Source organism: Bombina bombina, chromosome 1 (assembly GCF_027579735.1).
Source record: "Bombina bombina isolate aBomBom1 chromosome 1, aBomBom1.pri, whole genome shotgun sequence".
Lineage (NCBI taxonomy): Eukaryota > Metazoa > Chordata > Amphibia > Anura > Bombinatoridae > Bombina > Bombina bombina.
Window position 1 is genome coordinate 1143489763 of NC_069499.1, and position 19599 is coordinate 1143509361.

At 41.2% G+C, this 19599-nt stretch overlaps 1 protein-coding gene across 4 annotated transcripts in view; it reads left to right on the forward strand.

Annotated features, from left to right (window-relative positions):
• Positions 1–19599, forward strand: part of ATP6V0A1 (ATPase H+ transporting V0 subunit a1) — a 234076-nt gene that overhangs the window by 141721 nt on the left and 72756 nt on the right. For all 4 annotated transcript variants that reach the window (XM_053699158.1, XM_053699150.1, XM_053699174.1 and 1 more), the window contains exons 16-17: positions 11986–12199; positions 12965–13072. In XM_053699158.1, the coding sequence (XP_053555133.1) occupies positions 11986–12199; positions 12965–13072 (322 nt within the window). The remainder of the gene's footprint in view (positions 1–11985; positions 12200–12964; positions 13073–19599) is intronic.

Below are 19599 nucleotides of genomic sequence, written 5' to 3' on the forward strand. Positions count from 1 at the left end.
CCATGACAGTGAGATGACATATATATTATTAGTTGCAGATAATATGGAGAACTATAAAATGTAACAATGTTGTCAGCTGTCTAGCTAGCACAAATCAAGCACAAACCCTCATTTTACCTCCCCCTTGAAACAGATGAGGCCACTTTTGGACCTCTCATGTAACTAACAAGGTACATTGTAGGAGGATTACATTATTATAAGGCCACTTTTGGACCTTAGAACAATCAGTTGTAGAGATAGAAGGTATATATTGCGATATGACAACTATAGATATATTGTAACATTTACATACGACTATATAAAATAAACAAATTTGTATAAAAAAGTAAGGATATACATCACATGTTCACATTAATCTCATGTCAAGAACAGAATGTAAAGCGTACATTAACAATATGCATAAGTAAACAAATATATAGAATAGAAACCGTAATATTATCTTAGTAAAGTATAGTGATCTCCATTAACTATAGATAGAGGCTGGGAATTTAAACATATGCTTTTGAGCTATAGTATATTAATTACCTTGATTATCCACCAGCATATGTAGATGGTGTTAATGACTCAGAATATCAGACGAATCTAGGGAATATAAGATCTTATGACAACGGTGCTCTCTATTTTACTGATGATCCTCCATATGATACATATAGGGAATAAAATCCACCATACAAAATATCTTTAAAAGATTATCTTTAAGCGTGAAATAGCTTCTCAGGCCTCAATGTGGTTATATATACCATGCTGACCCAAGGTCACTAGAACACCTTTCCACAAGAACAGTGAGAGTAATCAAATCGGGTTTTCTATTAGTTACTAGAGAAATTGAATTATATTCTGAAAAGGGAGCCTGCCTTCAAGATCAATGGCATAGCATCAGCATGGGTTCTGCTCAGTTTATAGTATGTTGGGTAATCATAGAAATATTAGGTTACCACTTTTTTTTTTTTTTTTTTTTCGTTTTTGTCAATTATATTAGCTTGGGATAAATGATATATAGCGGAGTGTAATATTTGTAGTAGCAGAGCTCTGAGGGAAGGGCAGACTAAAATCTTTAATAAAATATTTCCCACATAGACATAAAGGTCTTAACACCTGGCTAACTATATTACATTAAAGTAAAACATGTCCTATTCACATTTAAGCTAATGAAAACATTAGCATAACAAACATCAATTTAGAATATAAAAGTAAACAGTTATTTATTAAGTGTATAAGTACATGGTATCCCGTTTTTAATATAGGCATACAAACCAATGAAAGAAACCAGCATTAATATCTTGATTACTCACAGTAAAATGGGGGCTCATTACCAGGGGGTCGAACGATCAGCCCCTCACTCTTACTATACATGTCCAGTACATATAACTAAGGACCATAACACTTCATGCTGAGTAGTCATCGCTGATAGCTCTATGTAAATGTGTGGTTTGAGGACACAGAAAATAATATCAAGGGTTATGCGTGAGGAAAAAGAGACATTGTAGATATAGACCATTCTGCATAGAGCCACTGAAAAATCGTATGTGCAGGGTAAACTACAGGAAATGAAAGGTAGCCCCTCTCACTGATGTGAGAGTGAGTACAGTTAAAGGGACAGTATACTGTAAAATAGTTTTTCCCTTAATGTGTTTACAATTGCTTTTTTTACCAACTGCAGAGTAAAAAATTTATGAAAATTAGCTTTTTAAGGCTTATTTGTGTATATTAAATCTCTTATTTTGTGTTTTAAAGCCACAACCTAATAAAATGGGTTGAGCTTGTAGGTATAATCAGATCTCATTACTGTATCACATTGTGCACATATACCTGCTTCTTTATCTTATATCTGTCCTTAAAACAATCACCAGTACTTTCAGAGAACAATGGAAAATCAACATTGTATTACCTTATCTCTGCTATATCCGACTCGGAGTGTAATTTCTTCTGCTGGCTGTGTTTACAAAGCTTATCTATAGCTGGTACGCGCGGCCACAAACTTTCAGAATAGGTGGGGATACCACATGCTAAATCAACAATTTCAAATTCCAATATAAGGGTAAAGGAGCTACTTGTAAACAATGTAATACACTCCAACAGGTAAAGTGGATCATTGGGAACAAATTAAAGGGGAGAAAATTTTTGAGTAAACTGTCCCTTTAAGCACCCCTAGCAAAAATACCCTTGATAGTTTAGCCCTTAAAGTATGAGATTGCAGGGATTACTAAATGCATATACTTATGAATGAGTGCAGAACACATAACCGAAGTAAATAAAAATAAAAAGGGGCTTTGTTATTATCCACTGTCTCGGCCGCTGACAGTGGAGACCTAACCTATCTTATATCACTGCATAATGGGTACAAACCTAGAGTACATTCTATTAGCAGGGTAAGTATTACAGTCACTATAAGATATTAACATGAAGTGTACTAAAGTCAGTCGGTATCTGAAAACTTCTTACTGACAATACGTTTCATGCTCAGAGTCAGAATAAAAGATTTAATCAGGCCCCCATATGTGAACTTGATAGGGGACCTCACTTAGCCTACTCCAACTCTCAGGCTATCGGAAAGACAATAGGAGCTCTGCCACAATGGCAAAACTAAATTCCAGCAGGATAGTGATGTTGAGGTCTCATAGTATATCACACGCACAATGGTAGCCATAGTAGTGTACCGTTGTAGAAAGTTCAGCATCTCGGTAGGGATACCCACTTTCAAGGAAACAAGCCGCAGACTGCATTTAAGAGGCCTCAGTAGGAATTTCTCCTCTGTCTGATTCGTTTTCCTGTCTTTGCGGTCTATCCATGGGCTCAATAGCGTTGTAGGCTCTTCTTGCCCTGGGATGTTCATAGATGTCACCAGGGTAAGGATATAATTTTTAGCGGTAGGGTGCACTGAAATTTGCGCCGTGGGCGAGGGGGCAGCCCCCCAACTTACCCCCCCATCCATATTGGGATCAAGGTTGTATTCGTGATCTTCTTGGGTACAATCAACAGGTAACCGCCGATTCCTGCACTGAGGCCTCACAATAAGGATCAACTTACTCAGCTCCCGTTCCAACTCTCTAAAGTGGTCTTGTAAGAGCCGGTACATATTGGCTTCTCATCTAGCCAATGCCTCCATTTGTGTTCTGAAAGTTGGGTGAATTTACCGTATTAAAGCGGATCACTAAGATAGCACCTTATGGCAAAAAAGGTTGTCTAAACCTGACTGCATTACCCGCAGTACGATGCGGGGGTGGGTTGAATCCTTGTGGTAAGGCTGCCGCTTGAGAGCTCAATGGTCCAGATCTGGGTCCAGCAGTCATAAATTCTGTAAAAGTACCTGTATTTATCACAGAGTCTCTTAAGTGTAACTACTCGCCGATATATTAACTGTTCATACACACGTGACTTACAACTCTCTCTGGGTTCCACACTTCGCGGCCGTCACTGTGTTTACAATATTATATCCCACAAAGTGTTTATTAACATAATAAATTGCAACCGTAGGCTTACCCTCACTCTGTCAAGACTTGCCTGTCTTGTGGCGGTTCCGTAAGGATTCAGCACACCGTAAAGTAATCCTCTGTGCGATCACACATACACACCAGTCCGGGTTGGCGCTTGACGCTTGTGCTTACAGGGGGGGCGTGTAACCTCGATGCAGTGCCGTATCAGTATACCAGGCACAGGCTGCGATGCAGGAATCGCTGGGGCTCTCCACTCCGCCCCTACTTAATCAAGAAATCCAATATAGAAAAGATTAAATAGCGAAATCCAAAAGCATCAAACTGGAGAAAACTTGAAATTTAAAACGTCCACTTTATTGTGCAAAGTTTAAAAAGAACAAGTGGACGTTTTAAATTTTAAGTTTTCTCCAGTTTGATGCTTTTGGATTTCGCTATTTGGTCTTTTCTATATTGGATAAATTCTGTAAATCTTGGTATCGGTCAGATCCGTATTACGTGATCTGGTCAAAGCTGAGGAGTTTAGTGGATGTTGCAGAATAACTTCAATAACCGGCGGATTAGAAATATCTAGCTGAGAGCCACAGATATTGCGACTTTTCATAGCTGCTGCCTAGACACGCCTCGCTGACGTTCTTTTTTTAATGTATCTGGTCAATCCTGAAGGATTACCCCACTGACATATTTATTGGTCTATATGTTAAAGCGAGAGCTTTAGGACACAGATGGTCTGCCGGGCAGGTGATAGAACCCTAGGGGTTGTAGTATTTATCTAGGATGGATTCCCAGTAGAATTTGATATTTAGGAACATTTTAAGTTTTTGGGTTCTGAAACAACCATATTCTTCGCAGGTTAAGGTGTCGTTCATATGGGAAATCCATTCTTTTATAGATGGAGTGGTGGGTTTCTTCCAATTCCTGGCGATCAAAGACTTTGCAGAATTTAAGGAAAACTGTATTATGGGCTAGAAGGTTCAGTAGCACTAGGGATGGATTTAGGGTGAATGAGAGTCCCAACAGGGGTTGCAGAAACTCCTCTAGGGATGACCAAGAATCTGGAGCATTGTTCCTTTCAATCTGCTTCCCCTCCAGCATCTATTGAAGGAGTTAGGGTAGAGGCTGTTAATGCGTGTGGGCGTTAAGTACCACTTCGTCAAAATCTTGTAATTTAGTTCTTAAAGTTTTTAGTAGAGGTTGAGGATTTCTTAGTGTATTGAAAGATGTGTCTGGGAATCTAGATTTATGTCGAGTTCAAGATGCCATTTGTGAGTGAAGGGAGGGAGTTGTGTAATTGTGATTAGTTGTTAGTATGGATTTTGCTGTGGTCAGTGAGTGTCTAAGTTTACTGTCCATTGTACATAATGTTTCGAAAGGTGTCAGGGCTCTAGTCAGATTAGATTTGAACTGGGCTGCGTGTAGCAGGTGCTGTAAATGTCTATATTTGAGCCATTGGACGAAGGCCCCGTTGAATATGTCTTTCATATCCGCCATTGATTTCAATTGTGGGCCATTAAGCAATTTATTAATAGGGATTGTATAGCCTACTTCAGTATATTCTCTTAATAAAACTAAATCCAAGCAGAGCAAGATGTCCGCCGAGACTAAATCGGCATGAAGGGGGGGCCCCTGATCCGGCGCTGGATAGTGTAGGGAGCAAACTGTCACTCTTTTCAGAGGCTTGGTTCAGGGACGTGCAGGATTCATGGGTCCTGGAGGTCATAGTTCAGGGATACAAGATAGGTTTCAAGTCTTATCCACCCAAGGGCAGATTTCTCCTTTCAAGCCTGTCTTCCAGACCAGAAAAGAGGGAAGCCTTTCTGGGGTGCATTCAGGATATGTCCTCCTTAGGGGTCATTGTCCAGTTACCTATCGCAGACAGAGGTTTGGGATATTATTCAAACTTTTTCGTGGAAGGAACTTTTTGCCCGATTCTGGACCTAAAGGGCTTAAACAAATTTCTAAACGTCCCATCGTTCAAGATGGAGACGATAAGGTCCATCCTTCCCTTAGTTCAAGAAGGACAGTTCATGACCACTATAGATTTGAAGGATGCTTACCTTCACATTCCAATCCACAAGGATCTCTTACAGTTCCTAAGGTTTGCGTTCCTGGACCAGCACTTCCAGTTCATTGCACTTCCGTTTGGTCTAGCTACTGCTCCAAGAATTTTTACGAAGGTTCTAGGGGCTCTTCTAGCCGTTGTGAGAACCCGGGGTATAGCAGTAGCTGCCTACTTGGACGATATTCTGGTACAAGCACCATCTTTTCATCTTCCAAGCACCAGGGTTGAATTCCTGGGTACTATAATAGACTCCATATCCATGAGGATATTTCTAACAGACCAGAGATGTTGAAAGCTTGCTTCGGGATGTCTTGCCTCCGGACCTCCTTAAGGCCCTCTGTGGCTCAGTGTATGGAGGTAATTTGGTCTCATGGTGTCCAGCATGGACATCATTCCCTTTGCCAGGTTCCGTCTCAGACCACTGCAACTGTGCATGTTGAGGCAGTGGAACGGCGATCATTCAGATCTGTCTCAACAGATATCTCTGGACATCCAGTCGAGAGAATCACTCTCTTGGTGGCTCTGTCCAGATCTGTCCCGAGGGACATCCTTCTTGAGACCATCCTGGGAGATTGTGACTATTGACGCAAGTCTATCAGAATGAGGAGCTGCTTGGGGTGCCAAGAAGGCAGAGGGCCTGTGGTCTCGGGAGGAACGCTCCCTCCCAATCAACATTCTGGAACTTCGAGCAATCTTCAATGCTCTGAAGGCTTGGCCCCTTGTGGGTTCGTCCCAGTTTATCAGATTCCAATCAGACAATATAACCTTGGTGGCTTGCATAAACCATCAGGGGGGAACAAGAAGTTCCCTAGCAATGAGGGAGGTATCTCAAATTCTGGAGTGGGCGGAGGCCCACAGCTGTTCGCTGTCAGCAATCCACATTCTGGGTGTAGACAACTGGGAAGCAGATTTTCTCAGCAGACAATCCTTTCATCCGGGGGAATGGTCTCTCCATCCCAAAGTGTTTGCGGAGATATGCAACAAGTCGAGGACACCGGAGATAGGTCTCATGGTGTCTCGTCTCAATATCAAGCTACCCAGATATGGGTTGAGGTCCAGGGATCCTCAGGCGGAGCTAATAGATGCATTGGAGGTTGTCTAATTTACCTTTTCCCGCCGTTACCACTTCTTTCTCGTGTAGTGGCCCGCATCAAGCAGGAGCTGGCATCAGTGATACTGATTGCTCCATCGTGGCCGCAAAGGATGTAGTTCGCAGATCTGGTGAGGATGTCATCATCTCCTACGTGGAAGTTACCTTGTCGCAGGGATCTGCTGGAACAAGGTCCCTTTGTTCATCAAATTCTAGATTCTCCGAGGCTGACTGCTTGGAGATTGAACGCTTAGTTCTAGCCAATAGAGGTTTTTCTGAGAGAGTGATTGATACTCTCATTCAAGCCCATAAGCCGGTTACTCATCTCATCTATCATAAGGTGTGTTGAACCTACTTATTCTGGTGTGAAGAGCGTGGATTTTCCTGGCATAAGGTTAAGGTTGCCAGGATGCTGTCGTTTCTCCAGGATGGACTGGAGAAGGGCCTTTCTGCCAGTTCCCTGAGAGGACAGATTTCGGCCCTATCTGTTTTACTGCACAAGAGGCTCTCCGAGCTTCCTGATGTACAGTCCTTTGTTAAGGCTCTGATTAGGATCAGACCTGTGTTTAGATTTAAGGCTCCTCCCCTGAGTCTAAATCTTGTTCTTAAAGTTTTGCAACGGGCTCCTTTGAGCCTTTTGTATGAGATTGAAATTAAATTGTTGTCCTGGAAGGTTCTTTTTCTACTGGTTATTGCTTATGCGCGCAGAGTATCTGAGATTGCCGCCTTGCAATGCGAACCTCCTTATCTGGTGTTCCATTCGGATAAGGCTGTCCTACGTACTAAGTTTTCTTCCTAAGGTTCTGTCAGACCGCAGCATCAATCAAGAGATTGTGGTTCCTTCCTTGTGTCCAAATTCCTTGTGTCCAAACGTTTGCTTCATAATCTATACATGGTTCGCGCCTTAAAGTTCTACCTTCAGGCTACCGAGGATTTTAGACAAACTTCATCCTTGTTTGTTGTCTATTCCGGGAAGCGTAAGGGACAGAAGTTCTCTTCGACTTCCTTATATTTTTGGTTAAGTAGTGTTATCCGCTTTTCTTATGAGACAGGGAGACATAAACCTCCTCAGAGGATTACAGCTTATTCTCCTAGAGCAGTGGCTTCCTCTTGGGCCTTTAAGAAAGAGGCCTCTGGATCAGATTTGTAAGGCGGCTACCTGGTCCTCCTTACATACTTTTTCTAAATTTTACATTTCGAGAGAGAGGTTTTGCAGGCTGTGGTGCCCTCAGATTAGGGTCCGCCTCTTTTTGTCCCTCCCGTTATTATTCAGTGTCCTCTAGAGCTTGGGTATAAGCTAAGAAAAGAAGGAAAACATAAATGATGCTTACCAGATAATTTAATTTCCTTCTGTATAAGGCGAGTCCACGGCCCCCGCCTGTGTTCTCTGATGGGCGGCCCTCTAAATTATATTTTTCTTCTGGCACCATTTATACCCTGATATTTCTCCTACTGTTCCTTGTTTCCTCGGCGGAATGACTGTGGGATGGGGGAAGTGGGAGAGGTATTTAAAGGGACAGTCAACACCAGAATTTTAGTTGTTTTAAAAGATAGATAATCCCTTAATTACCCATTCTCCAGTTTTGCACAACCAATACAGTTATAATACATGTTTTACCTCTATGATTACCTTGTATCTAAGCCTCTGCAGACAGCCCCCTTATTTCAGATCTTTTCACAGACTTGCATTTTAGCCAATCAGTGCTCACTCCTCGGTAAATTCACGTGCATGAGCTCAATGTTATCTATATGAAACACATGAACTAAAGCCATCTAGTGATCAAAATGCATTCAGATTAGAGGCGGCCTTCAAGGGCTAAGAAATTAGCATATGAACCTCCTAGGTTTAGCTTTCAACTAAGAATACCTAGAGAGCAAAGCAAAATTGGTGATAAAAGTAAATTGGAAAGTTGCTTAAAATTACATGCCCTATTTGAATCATTAAAGTTTTTTTTGGACTTGACTGTCCCTTTAAGCCTTTGGCTGGGGTGTCTTTGCCTCCTCTTGGTGGCCAGGTTCAGTATTTACAAATCAAATTGGGTGGATTAGTGCGCGCTAAAGGAAGGTATTGCTAAACACTACTCTAAAGATACAATCTCTGTATGTATCAAATACAAGTTAATAACCAAATAGTGAAGCCAAAGCTTCAAGATAGAGAAAGTGCGCTAACAAGCTGAAAGTATACACACCATATAAGGAATTGAAGTGAAAATTTAATAAACATATAGAATCTGTACTAGACGTAAGAGAAATGCCAAACACTCCGTTTTAATGCCACCCACAATAATCTATCAATCCTATAGCTCTAATACTGCCACAACTTAAAATTTATTAAAGGGGAAATCATAAGGAAAAACCCAGACTTTACACATTAACTCTAGAAATACAATTTAGCAGAAAATAACCTAAATTATACAGTTCTACTATTCCAGTCTCTTTCAGTAACGTGGTTCAATTATTAGACAAAGGCCAAACTTAATAAAGGAATTATTTATTATGCCAAAAATATTATGCACAATGCATTATTAATAAAAAGTTGTTACGCATAACTTTACACACGCAAACAGTGTTTTAAAATAAAAAGGAGAAAAACAGAATTGAATACTTTACTAGCTTCAAGCTCTGTGCCCGGGGATGGCAGGAAAATGATGGCTCCTTACTTCTGTACAGCAGCTCCCCTTGTAAGAAAGACAATCTTATTGTTAAAAAATAAGATTCTTAAACCTACTTTTCAGAGATCAGGTTGCTTAACCACACCCTCCAGGGCGGGCTAGGAAACCCCCCTGTCTTTATGACCTTCAATCGACTAATTTCTTACCTGAAATTATACAATCCAGTATAATTTCTGCTAGGTAAGAAATTTCTATATTTACATATCTAGAACCTTTTAGTTTTATTGGGAGAATCGGTTTGATATCAAATATGCCATAGGTTGTCATATTTACCTTCCTTTAAGTTATAACAATTTTAACCCACATATGTACATAATATACCAATGTCCTGTCAGTGACCTGGTCAGTTTTTGTAATGAAGGGCCTGTTTTGCATCAGGCATTCTATTGACAGCTTAAGCCATAAACTTTATCCTGTGTATCTCTGTGACTAAGAGCTTCAGTGACTTTATGACTCAATGCATACACACATTTGGTGGGCTATTTAGGAAATAGGCCTGGCAGTTCAAAGAAAACACAAGTTACAATTCTTCTTGACAACAAATAACTGTTTTGGAGTTCAAGCTACACAAAGTTAACTCCTTAGCAGCTGAATCCTGAAATATTCGTGACACTCAATAAAAACATACATTAATAATGCATATACTATATATGTTGTATATTATTTTCCTCTTTCTTTTATTATTCCTGTCTGTGCCACTTGAGATAATCATAACAGAGTTAGAATATCTGTGAATCATAACGTTAACTCCACATCTTATAGGTGGAATTGACTAAGTGTGAAAAGCTATCTTGCAATGCTTTCTAAAAGGAACATACAAGTTTAACAGGATGAACCTGTTGTAGACAGTTTAAAATTATTTTTAGTGAATGTAGTAATTCTCTTTCTTACTATGCACATAAAGCTGAAGAACTGCTGAAAGATCTATTTTATGATTTCAGGAACCATGTGCATGCCATGATATTCTCTGTCATAATTAGAAATCTTGCACAGTAAAGCTGTGCAGAATCTGCAGGTACAGATATTATATATATAATGATTTGCAGCAGTAAATGACCACAATGCTTGTTAGATTTGTGGCATAATTAGAAAAGACCTTTCTGTATTGTACTACATCATGACTTAACATTTTTTTTAAAGCTGTAAATCAGGATTCAGGAGGACTTTGCAGCCAAATTTTTTTTTTTTTTTTTTGGTTTCTGCTTTGCATAGTAAAGCCTTAACTTGCATCTGTGGATGCAGCAGCGAATGGATTTGCCTGACAAAGTTTTACCAATGTATTCCCAAGCCCATGTCATGATATCCTTTACAGACTCATGACGGTTTTTGAGACAGTGACGTCTGAGGGATCAGAGATCACACTGTCACGGATACCAGGCTGCTAAGGTTAAACCTCCACCCCCCTCTACCTAGCCCCCTCATATTTCTCCCCGGATTTGAACTTTTGGAGCTTTTGTGATCTCCAGGGCCCTTCGTTTTGTTCATTTTGGTGTTTTGTACATACTCCCAGAGGAGCTGTTCTCTGACCGGGAAAACCCTTCTCGGCTGGCCGGGCTCCTGGAACTGCCAGCCAGCCCTACCGCACCGGATACTCGCTTCCCTTTACCACAGGTCACTCCAACTGCCCCTTGCCCCAGAGCTCTGCTCTTTTGGGGATTGATAGCCCCTAGGGAGGACCAGAGGTGGGGTGATTGCCTGAAGGGAGCTGTTTTGGAAACCCCCAGCTCCATATCTTTCCCAGGCTGTTACTCTGGTCCCCAGTGACGGATCATGTCGTTTTTTGGACTGTGAAATCTGGGGGCCGAGAGCTTTCCAATGACACCCTGGAAGTGCAGCTTTTTCAGGGATCACCCTGAAACTGCCACCTCTTTATCACTGGGACTCTATAAGACAATTGACACTATGGGGGGCACCAACCTGTCTGGGGGGGGTGGAAATGGCGGGAGATCTGGGGGGCTGATGAGGCTCCTTATCAAGATCCGTATGTGTATAAAGGCAGTGTGTGTTCCACAATAAAGGAGTTCTTTGCGTTTCACCTGAATGCTTGTCTGTCTAGTTATTTGGGTGGGCTTTGCTATAATCACTTTCTCCGCTACATAGCGGCATGTTCCAGGTATAGGAAGGTGGTTTTCGGCTTTGCCTTTTACGCACAGAGATTTGACTGGATTCCTTGAATCTTTTAATTATATTGTGCACTGTAGAAGGTGAAATATCCAAAATCCTACCGAATTGTCTTTGGGGAGTGTTGTTCTCAAAGTGTTGGATTATACGCAGACGCATCTGTTGGCAGATTGGCGAGCCTCGACCCATCCTTGCTCTTGAAGGACTAGGCCTTTTTTGGAGGCTCCCTATATTCTATGATTACGCAATTGCATCACCTGTTTCACATAACCTTCTTATTTAAACTTGTCACATAACTTTTAGTCCTAAATTGCCCCTGTCCCAACTTTTTTTGCAGTGAGTTGCAGTCATCAGATTTGAAATGTCTAAAAATAAATTAAATTCACAAAGTAAAACATCTAATAATGTGTTTTCAATAAAGTACAGGGTGATTAGAATTTTCAAATGTTTTATTTGTTTTGTTTTTTGCATTTTCCATACTGTCCCAACTTTTTTGGAATTGGGGTTGTAAGTTAATATGCTAAGTAAAATGTATTTGCAAATAGATTTCTATCTTCTGTCATTTAAAAGCATGGTCATCATATTGTTCTCTCTCTTACTCTCATACAGTTATTTTAAAAAGCCCTTGAATATTTACCTTGGATTCATCCCGGAAATTATTTTCATGTCCACTCTGTTTGGCTATCTGGTCATACTTGTCCTGTACAAATGGTGTGCCTATGATGCAGCTACCTCCAAGGAAGCCCCCAGCCTCCTTATTCACTTCATTAATATGTTCCTCTTCAACTACAGTGGGAATGACCCCATGCTTTTCAAAGGCCAGGTATGTCTAGTGGTAACAAATAGCACTCGTCTTTAAGAGATCTTCATTAATTGTAAAGGGAAGAACATAGTCATGTTTGCTTCGTTGTCCCAAAGGCAACTGTATCATCAAAAAGCTAACATTAGAAAGGAAAGTGGATATAAGGATTGATTCTCTATTTGGGGGTATATTAAAAATTATAGAAAGGGAGTTATATGAGCAATTGAAGAGTTAAGGCAATAGGGAGGATGTTTAAAAAACCAGATTAGTTTAATATTACTGTATATATTACATTAAGAAGCGTTATCGAAAGATGCTATTTACTAAGAATCATGGGTGGAGGTTATATGAAGAGAATATACCAAACACAAGGAGGATTCAATATGAGAAATTATATGGAGATATAGTAAATAAATGTTAGATATAATGATGTATTCAAAGCAAAGACTAGCGTGAGAATAATATACAAATCAACCTTTTTTTAATTATGAGTTTTTTTGAATGTAGAAGAGAGCAGAGTTGTAGTCTCCATAAATTAATGGGCATCTCTATGTTATAACTAAGGTTTCGGTAAGTTTAAAAGCCATCTATATTGTCTTCTTTTTGCTGAGGCCTGTAGAAAACCATTATAGTAAGTGTTTGATTTTCATTTAAGGAGGGATTATACATAGAATTATGAAAATGTACAGTATATCATTGTGGGGCAATAAAAGGTGTGATACAGGTGGATTATGTTGAGCATTGGGAAGACTTATTCTTTGTTCCTGTTTGTTTTGTTTTTCCCAGATGGGGCTCCAGTGTTTCCTTGTAGTTTGTGCATTTATCTGTGTGCCCTGGATGTTGGTCCTTAAACCCGTCATCCTTCGCCAGCAATACCTGAGGAGGAAACACCTGGTGAGTTATGTGCACTGACTATACTAGAGACACATTAACTCCTTTACTGCTACAGGGGTCTGCAGCTCATGGAATATGTCTGCAGTGAAGGAGTTAATGGTGCTCCACATCTAGTTTATCAAGAATAAATAAGCACATTTTGTTCCAATATATCTTCGGATACCTTGATTTATCTACTGCATGGTCATAATTGTACAAACTAGATAAATGCATAAAACCCATTCATGGTTAAACCAGCTTTTCTGATCTGATCTTCAGTTGCTTATGTAATATATGCTAATTAATAAACATTAGTATATATGTTTGTGTGTGTATATGTATGTATATATTAGTTTTTCTAGTCTTCATTTTAACAACACCTGAAGCAAGAAAGCAAAATATTATTTTCTTCCAGTGGATTAACATCCTCCACTTTCAGAAAGGCAGAAAATCCAACCAGCAGCCACTTCTCCATCCTCACACTCTCTCCATCTCTCTGACCACCGTGTATTTCATGTGAACTTAACGGCATGTCTCATCTCCTCAAACCTTTTGCGGTTATTTTAATTGCCAGCCTTCCTACTCTCCCTTAAGCAGATTCTCACTGGTTTGGTACTATCAACTAATAAATCATCTCCTACTTCATGTGATGTGTGAGAAAACAGATTTTTTTTTTTTTTTACTTTTAAATCCCTTTCTTTACCTTATATGGGACAGCACCTCAGCTTCTTGTTGTTTTTTTTTTTTTTTATTATTTCTTTTTAATCTATAATTCTGGCACAGCAAAAGATGCAAAGATCTAAAACCTTTAGGTACATCCCTGAATGTCTATATGCATGCTGTTTTATATAGCTGGCACTTCCCCTTTTAAAGAACAAAACTTATTGTACTGTGAGATATAAACCAGTGTTAAAATGATTGTGTAAATTAAAGCACTATTTCTCCAACATTGGTGTGTCCGGTCCACGGCGTCATCCATAACTTGTGGGAATATCTCTTCCCCAACAGGAAATGGCAAAGAGCACAGCAAAAGCCGTCCACACAGTCCCCCCTAGGCTCTGCCCACCCCAGTCATTCTCTTTGCCGTTGCACAGGCAACATCTCCACGGAGATGGTGAAGAGTATGTGGTGATTAGTTGTAGTTTTTTATTCTACTATCAAGAGTTTGTTATTTTAAAATAGTGCTGGTATGTACTATTTACTCTGAAACAGAAAAAGATGAAGAGTTCTGTTTGTGAGAGGAATATGTTTTTAGCAGCAGTAACTAAAATTGTTTGCTGTTTCCACATAGGACTGTTGAGATGAAATAACTTCAGTTGGGGGAAACAGTTAGCAGACTTTTCTGCTTAAGGTATGACTAGCCATTTTTCTAACAAGACTGTGTAATGCTGGAAGGCTGTCATTTCCCCTCATGGGGACCGGTAAGCCATTTTCTTAGTCTAAAACGAACAGAATAAAGGGCATAATGTGGGCTATAAAACTGGTAGACATTTTTATGGCCAAGATCGATTGCTTTATTTGGGCATTTTATAAAGATTGATGTTGATATTCACACTTATAAAATTTGGGGAACGTTTTTTTTTTTTTTTTAACGTCAGGCACTGGTTTAGACACCTTTTCAGTCAGGAAGGGCCTTCCCTGTAGTAGGCTGAGCCTCATTTTCGCGCCATTACTGCGCAGTTACTTTTGAGAGCAGGACATGCAGCTGCATGTGTGTGGGTCTGAAAGTATTTGAAAAGGTTCCTAGAAGGTTTCATTTGGTATCGTATACCCCCTGGGTTTGGTAAAGTCGCAGCAAAGGCTGTAGCTGGGACTTTAGAGGGGTTAAAACTTTAACCGGCTCCGGTTTCTTCATTTTAAGGGTTAAAGGTCTCAAATTTGGGGTGCAATGCTTTGAATGCTTTAAGACACTGTGGTGAAAATTTGGTTAAATTTGAACAATTCCTTCATAGTTTTTCACATATTCAGTAATAAAGTGTGCACTGTTTAAAATTTAAAGAGACAGTAACGGTTTTGTTTAAAAAACGGTTTTTGTACTTTATTGACAAGTTTAAGCCTTTTTAACATGTCTGTGCCTTCAGATAAGCTATGTTCTGTATGTATGGAAGCCAATGTGTCTCCCCCTTCAAAATTGTGTGATAATTGTGCCATAGCGTCCAAACAAAATAAGGACAGTACTGCCACAGATAGTAAAGTTGCCCAAGATGATTCATCAGATGAAGGGAGTAGACATAGTTCTACATCATCTCCTTCTGTGTCTACACCAGTTTTGCCCACGCAGGAGGCCCCTAGTACTTCTAGCGTGCCAATGCTTATTACTATGCAACAATTGACGGCAGTAATGGATAACTCCATAGCAAATATTTTATCCAAAATGCCTGCATATCAGAGAAAGCGCGATTGCTCTGTTTTAAACACTGTAGAGCAGGAGGGCGCTGATGATAATTGCTCTGTCATACCCTCACACCAATCTGAAGGGGCCATGAGGGAGGTTTTGTCAGATGGGGAAATTTCAGATTCAGGTAGAATTTCTCAACAGGCAGAACCTGATGTTGTGACATTTAAATTTAAATTAGAGCATCTCCGCGCACTGCTTAAGGAGGTGTTATCTACTCTGGATGATTGTGACAACCTGGTCATTCCAGAAAAATTGTGCAAGATGGACAAGTTCCTAGAGGTTCCGGTGCACCCCGACGCTTTTCCTATACCCAAGCGGGTGGCGGACATAGTGAATAAGGAGTGGGAGAAGCCCGGCATACCTTTTGTTCCCCCTCCTATATTTAAGAAATTATTTGCTATGGTCGACCCCAGAAAGGACTTATGGCAGACAGTCCCTAAGGTCGAGGGGGCAGTTTCTACACTAGCCAAGCGCACTACTATTCTTATCGAGGATAATTGTGCTTTCAAAGATCCTATGGATAAAAAATTGGAGGGTTTGCTTAAAAAGATTTTTGTACAGCAAGGTTACCTCCTGCAACCTATTTCGTGCATTATTCCTGTCACTACAGCAGCGTGGTTCTGGTTCGAAGAACTAGAAAAGTCACTCAGTAGAGAGACTCCGTATGAGGAGGTTATGGACAGGGTTCACGCACTTAAGTTAGCTAATTCCTTTATTTTAGATGCCGCTTTGCAGTTAGCTAGATTAGCGGCGAAAAATTCTGGGTTTGCAATTGTGGCGCGCAGAGCGCTCTGGCTAAAGTCTTGGTCAGCGGATGTATCTTCCAAGACAAAATTGCTTAATATCCCTTTCAAGGATAAAACTCTTTTTGGGCCAGAATTTAAAGAGATTATCTCAGACATCACTGGGGGTAAGGGCCACGCCCTCCCACAAGAAAGGCCTTTCAAAGCCAAGAATAAGTCTAATTTTCGTTCCTTTCGCAATTTCAGGAACGGACCGGCCTCCAACTCTGCAGCCTCTAGACAAGAGGGTAATGCTTCGCAAACCAAACCAGCTTGGAAACCGATGCAAGGCTGGAACAAGGGTAAGCAGGCCAAGAAACCTGCTGCTGCTAACAAAACAGCATGAAGGAGTAGCCCCCGATCCGGGACCGGATCTAGTAGGGGGCAGACTCTCTCTCTTCGCTCAGGCTTGGGCAAGAGATGTTCAGGATCCCTGGGCACTAGAAATAGTTTCTCAGGGTTATCTTCTGGAATTCAAGGAACTACCCCCAAGGGGAAGGTTCCACATGTCTCACTTATCCTCAAACCAAATAAAGAGACAGGCATTCTTACATTGTGTAGAAGACCTGTTAAAATTGGAGTGATACACCCAGTTCCAACCGTGGAACAAGGAATGGGGTTTTACTCAAATCTGTTTGTGGTTCCCAAAAAAGAGGGAACTTTCAGACCAATTCTGGATTTAAAGATCCTAAACAAATTTCTCAGAGTGCCATCGTTCAAAATGGAAACCATTTGAACGATTTTACCTACAATCCAGGAGGGTCAATTTATGACTACCGTGGATCTAAAGGATGCGTATCTACATATTCCTATCCACAAAGATCATCATCAGTTCCTAAGGTTCGCTTTTCTGGACAAACATTACCAGTTTGTGGCTCTCCCATTCGGGCTAGCCACTGCTCCAAGGATTTTCACAAAGGTACTCGGGTCCCTTCTAGCGGTCCTAAGACCAAGGGGCATTGCAGTGGCACCTTACTTGGACGACATTCTGATACAAGCGTCGTCTCTTTCAAAGGCAAAGGCTCACACAGACATCGTTCTGGCCTTTCTCAGATCTCACGGATGGAAAGTGAACATAGAAAAAAGTTCCCTGTCTCCGTCGACAAGAGTTCCTTTCTTGGGGACAATAATAGATTCTTTAGAAATGAAGATTTTCCTGACAGATGTCAGAAAGTCAAAACTTCTAAACGCTTGTCAAGTTCTTCACTCTATTCTACGGCCTTCCATAGCTCAGTGCATGGAAGTAGTAGGGTTGATGGTTGCAGCAATGGACATAGTTCTTTTTGCTCGAATTCATCTAAGACCATTACAACTGTGCATGCTCAAACAGTGGAATGGGGACTATACAGACTTGTCCCCAGTGATTCAAGTAGATCAGAAGACCAGAGACTCACTCCGTTGGTGGCTGACCCAGGATCACCTGTCCCAGGGAATGAGCTTCCGCAGACCAGAGTGGGTCATCGTCACGACCGACGCCAGTCTATTAGGCTGGGGCGCGGTCTGGGACTCCCTGAAAGCTCAGGGCCTATGGTCTCGGGAAGAGTCTCTTTTCCCGATAAACATTCTGGAACTGAGAGCGATATTCAATGCTCTCCAGGCTTGGCCTCAACTAGCAAAGGCCAGATTCATAAGATTCCAATCAGACAACATGACGACTGTTGCTTACATCAATCATCAGGGGGGAACAAGGAGTTCCCTGGCGATGAGAGAAGTGACCAAAATCATAAAATGGGTGGAGGATCACTCCTGCCACCTATCTGTGATCCACATCCCAGGAGTGGAAAACTGGGAGGCGGATTATCTGAGTCGTCAGACATTCCATCCGGGGGAGTGGGAACTCCACCCGGAGATCTTTGCCCAGTTGACTCAATTGTGGGGCATTCCAGACATGGATCTAATGGCGTCTCGTCAGAACTTCAAGGTTCCTTGCTACGGGTCCAGATCCAGGGATCCCAAGGCGACTCTAGTGGATGCATTAGTAGCGCCTTGGACCTTCAACCTAGCTTATGTGTTTCCACCGTTTCCTCTCATTCCCAGGCTGGTAGCCAGGATCAAGCAGGAGAGGGCCTTGGTGATCTTGATAGCTCCTGCGTGGCCACGCAGGACTTGGTATGCAGACCTGGTGAATATGTCATCGGCTCCACCATGGAAGCTACCTTTGAGACAGGATCTTCTAGTACAAGGTCCATTCGAACATCCAAATCTAGTTTCCCTTCAGCTAACGGCCTGGAAATTGAACGCTTGATTTTATCTAAGCGTGGGTTTTCGGATTCTGTAATAGATACTCTGATACAAGCCAGAAAACCTGTAACTAGGAAGATTTACCATAAAATATGGAAAAGATATATCTGTTGGTATGAATCCAAGGGATTCTCATGGAGTAAGATCAAAATTCCTAGGATCCTTTCTTTTCTCCAAGAAGGTTTAGATAAGGGATTGTCAGCGAGTTCTCTAAAGGGACAGATTTCTGCTTTATCTGTCTTATTACACAAACGACTGGCAGCTGTGCCTGATGTTCAAGCTTTTGTTCAGGCTTTGGTCAGGATCAAGCCTGTTTACAGACCTTTGACTCCTCCCTGGAGTCTGAATTTAGTTCTTTCAGTTCTTCAAGGGGTTCCGTTTGAACCTCTACATTCCATAGATATCAAGATGTTATCTTGGAAAGTTCTGTTTTTGGTTGCTATCTCTTCTGCTAGAAGAGTTTCTGAATTATCTGCTCTGCAGTGTAATCCGCCCTATCTGGTGTTCCATTCAGATAAGGTTGTTTTGCGTACTAAACCTGGTTTCCTTCCAAAGGTTGTTTCCAACAAGAATATTAACCAGGAAATAGTTGTGCCTTCTTTGTGTCCGAATCCAGTTTCAAAGAAGGAACGTTTGTTACACAATCTAGATGTAGTTCATGCTTTAAAGTTCTATTTAGAAGTTACAAAGGATTTCAGACAAACGTCTTCTCTGTTTGTCGTTTATTCTGGCAAGTGGAGAGGTCAAAAAGCTACTGCTACATCTCTTTCCTTTTGGCTGAAAAGCATCATCCGATTGCCTTACGAGACTGCCGGACGGCAGCCTCCTGAACGCATCACAGCTCTCTCTACTAGGGCTGTGGCTTCCACATGGGCCTTCAAGAACGAGGCTTCTGTTGATCAGATATGTAAGGCAGCGACTTGGTCTTCCCTGCACACTTTTGCCAAATTCTACAAATTTGATACTTTTGCTTCTTCGGAGGCTATTTTTGGGAGAGAGGTTTTGCAAGCCGTGGTGCCTTCCGTTTAGGCAACCTGATTGGCTCCCTCCCTTCATCCGTGTCCTAAAGCTTTGGTATTGGTTCCCACAAGTTATGGATGACGCCGTGGACCGGACACACCAATGTT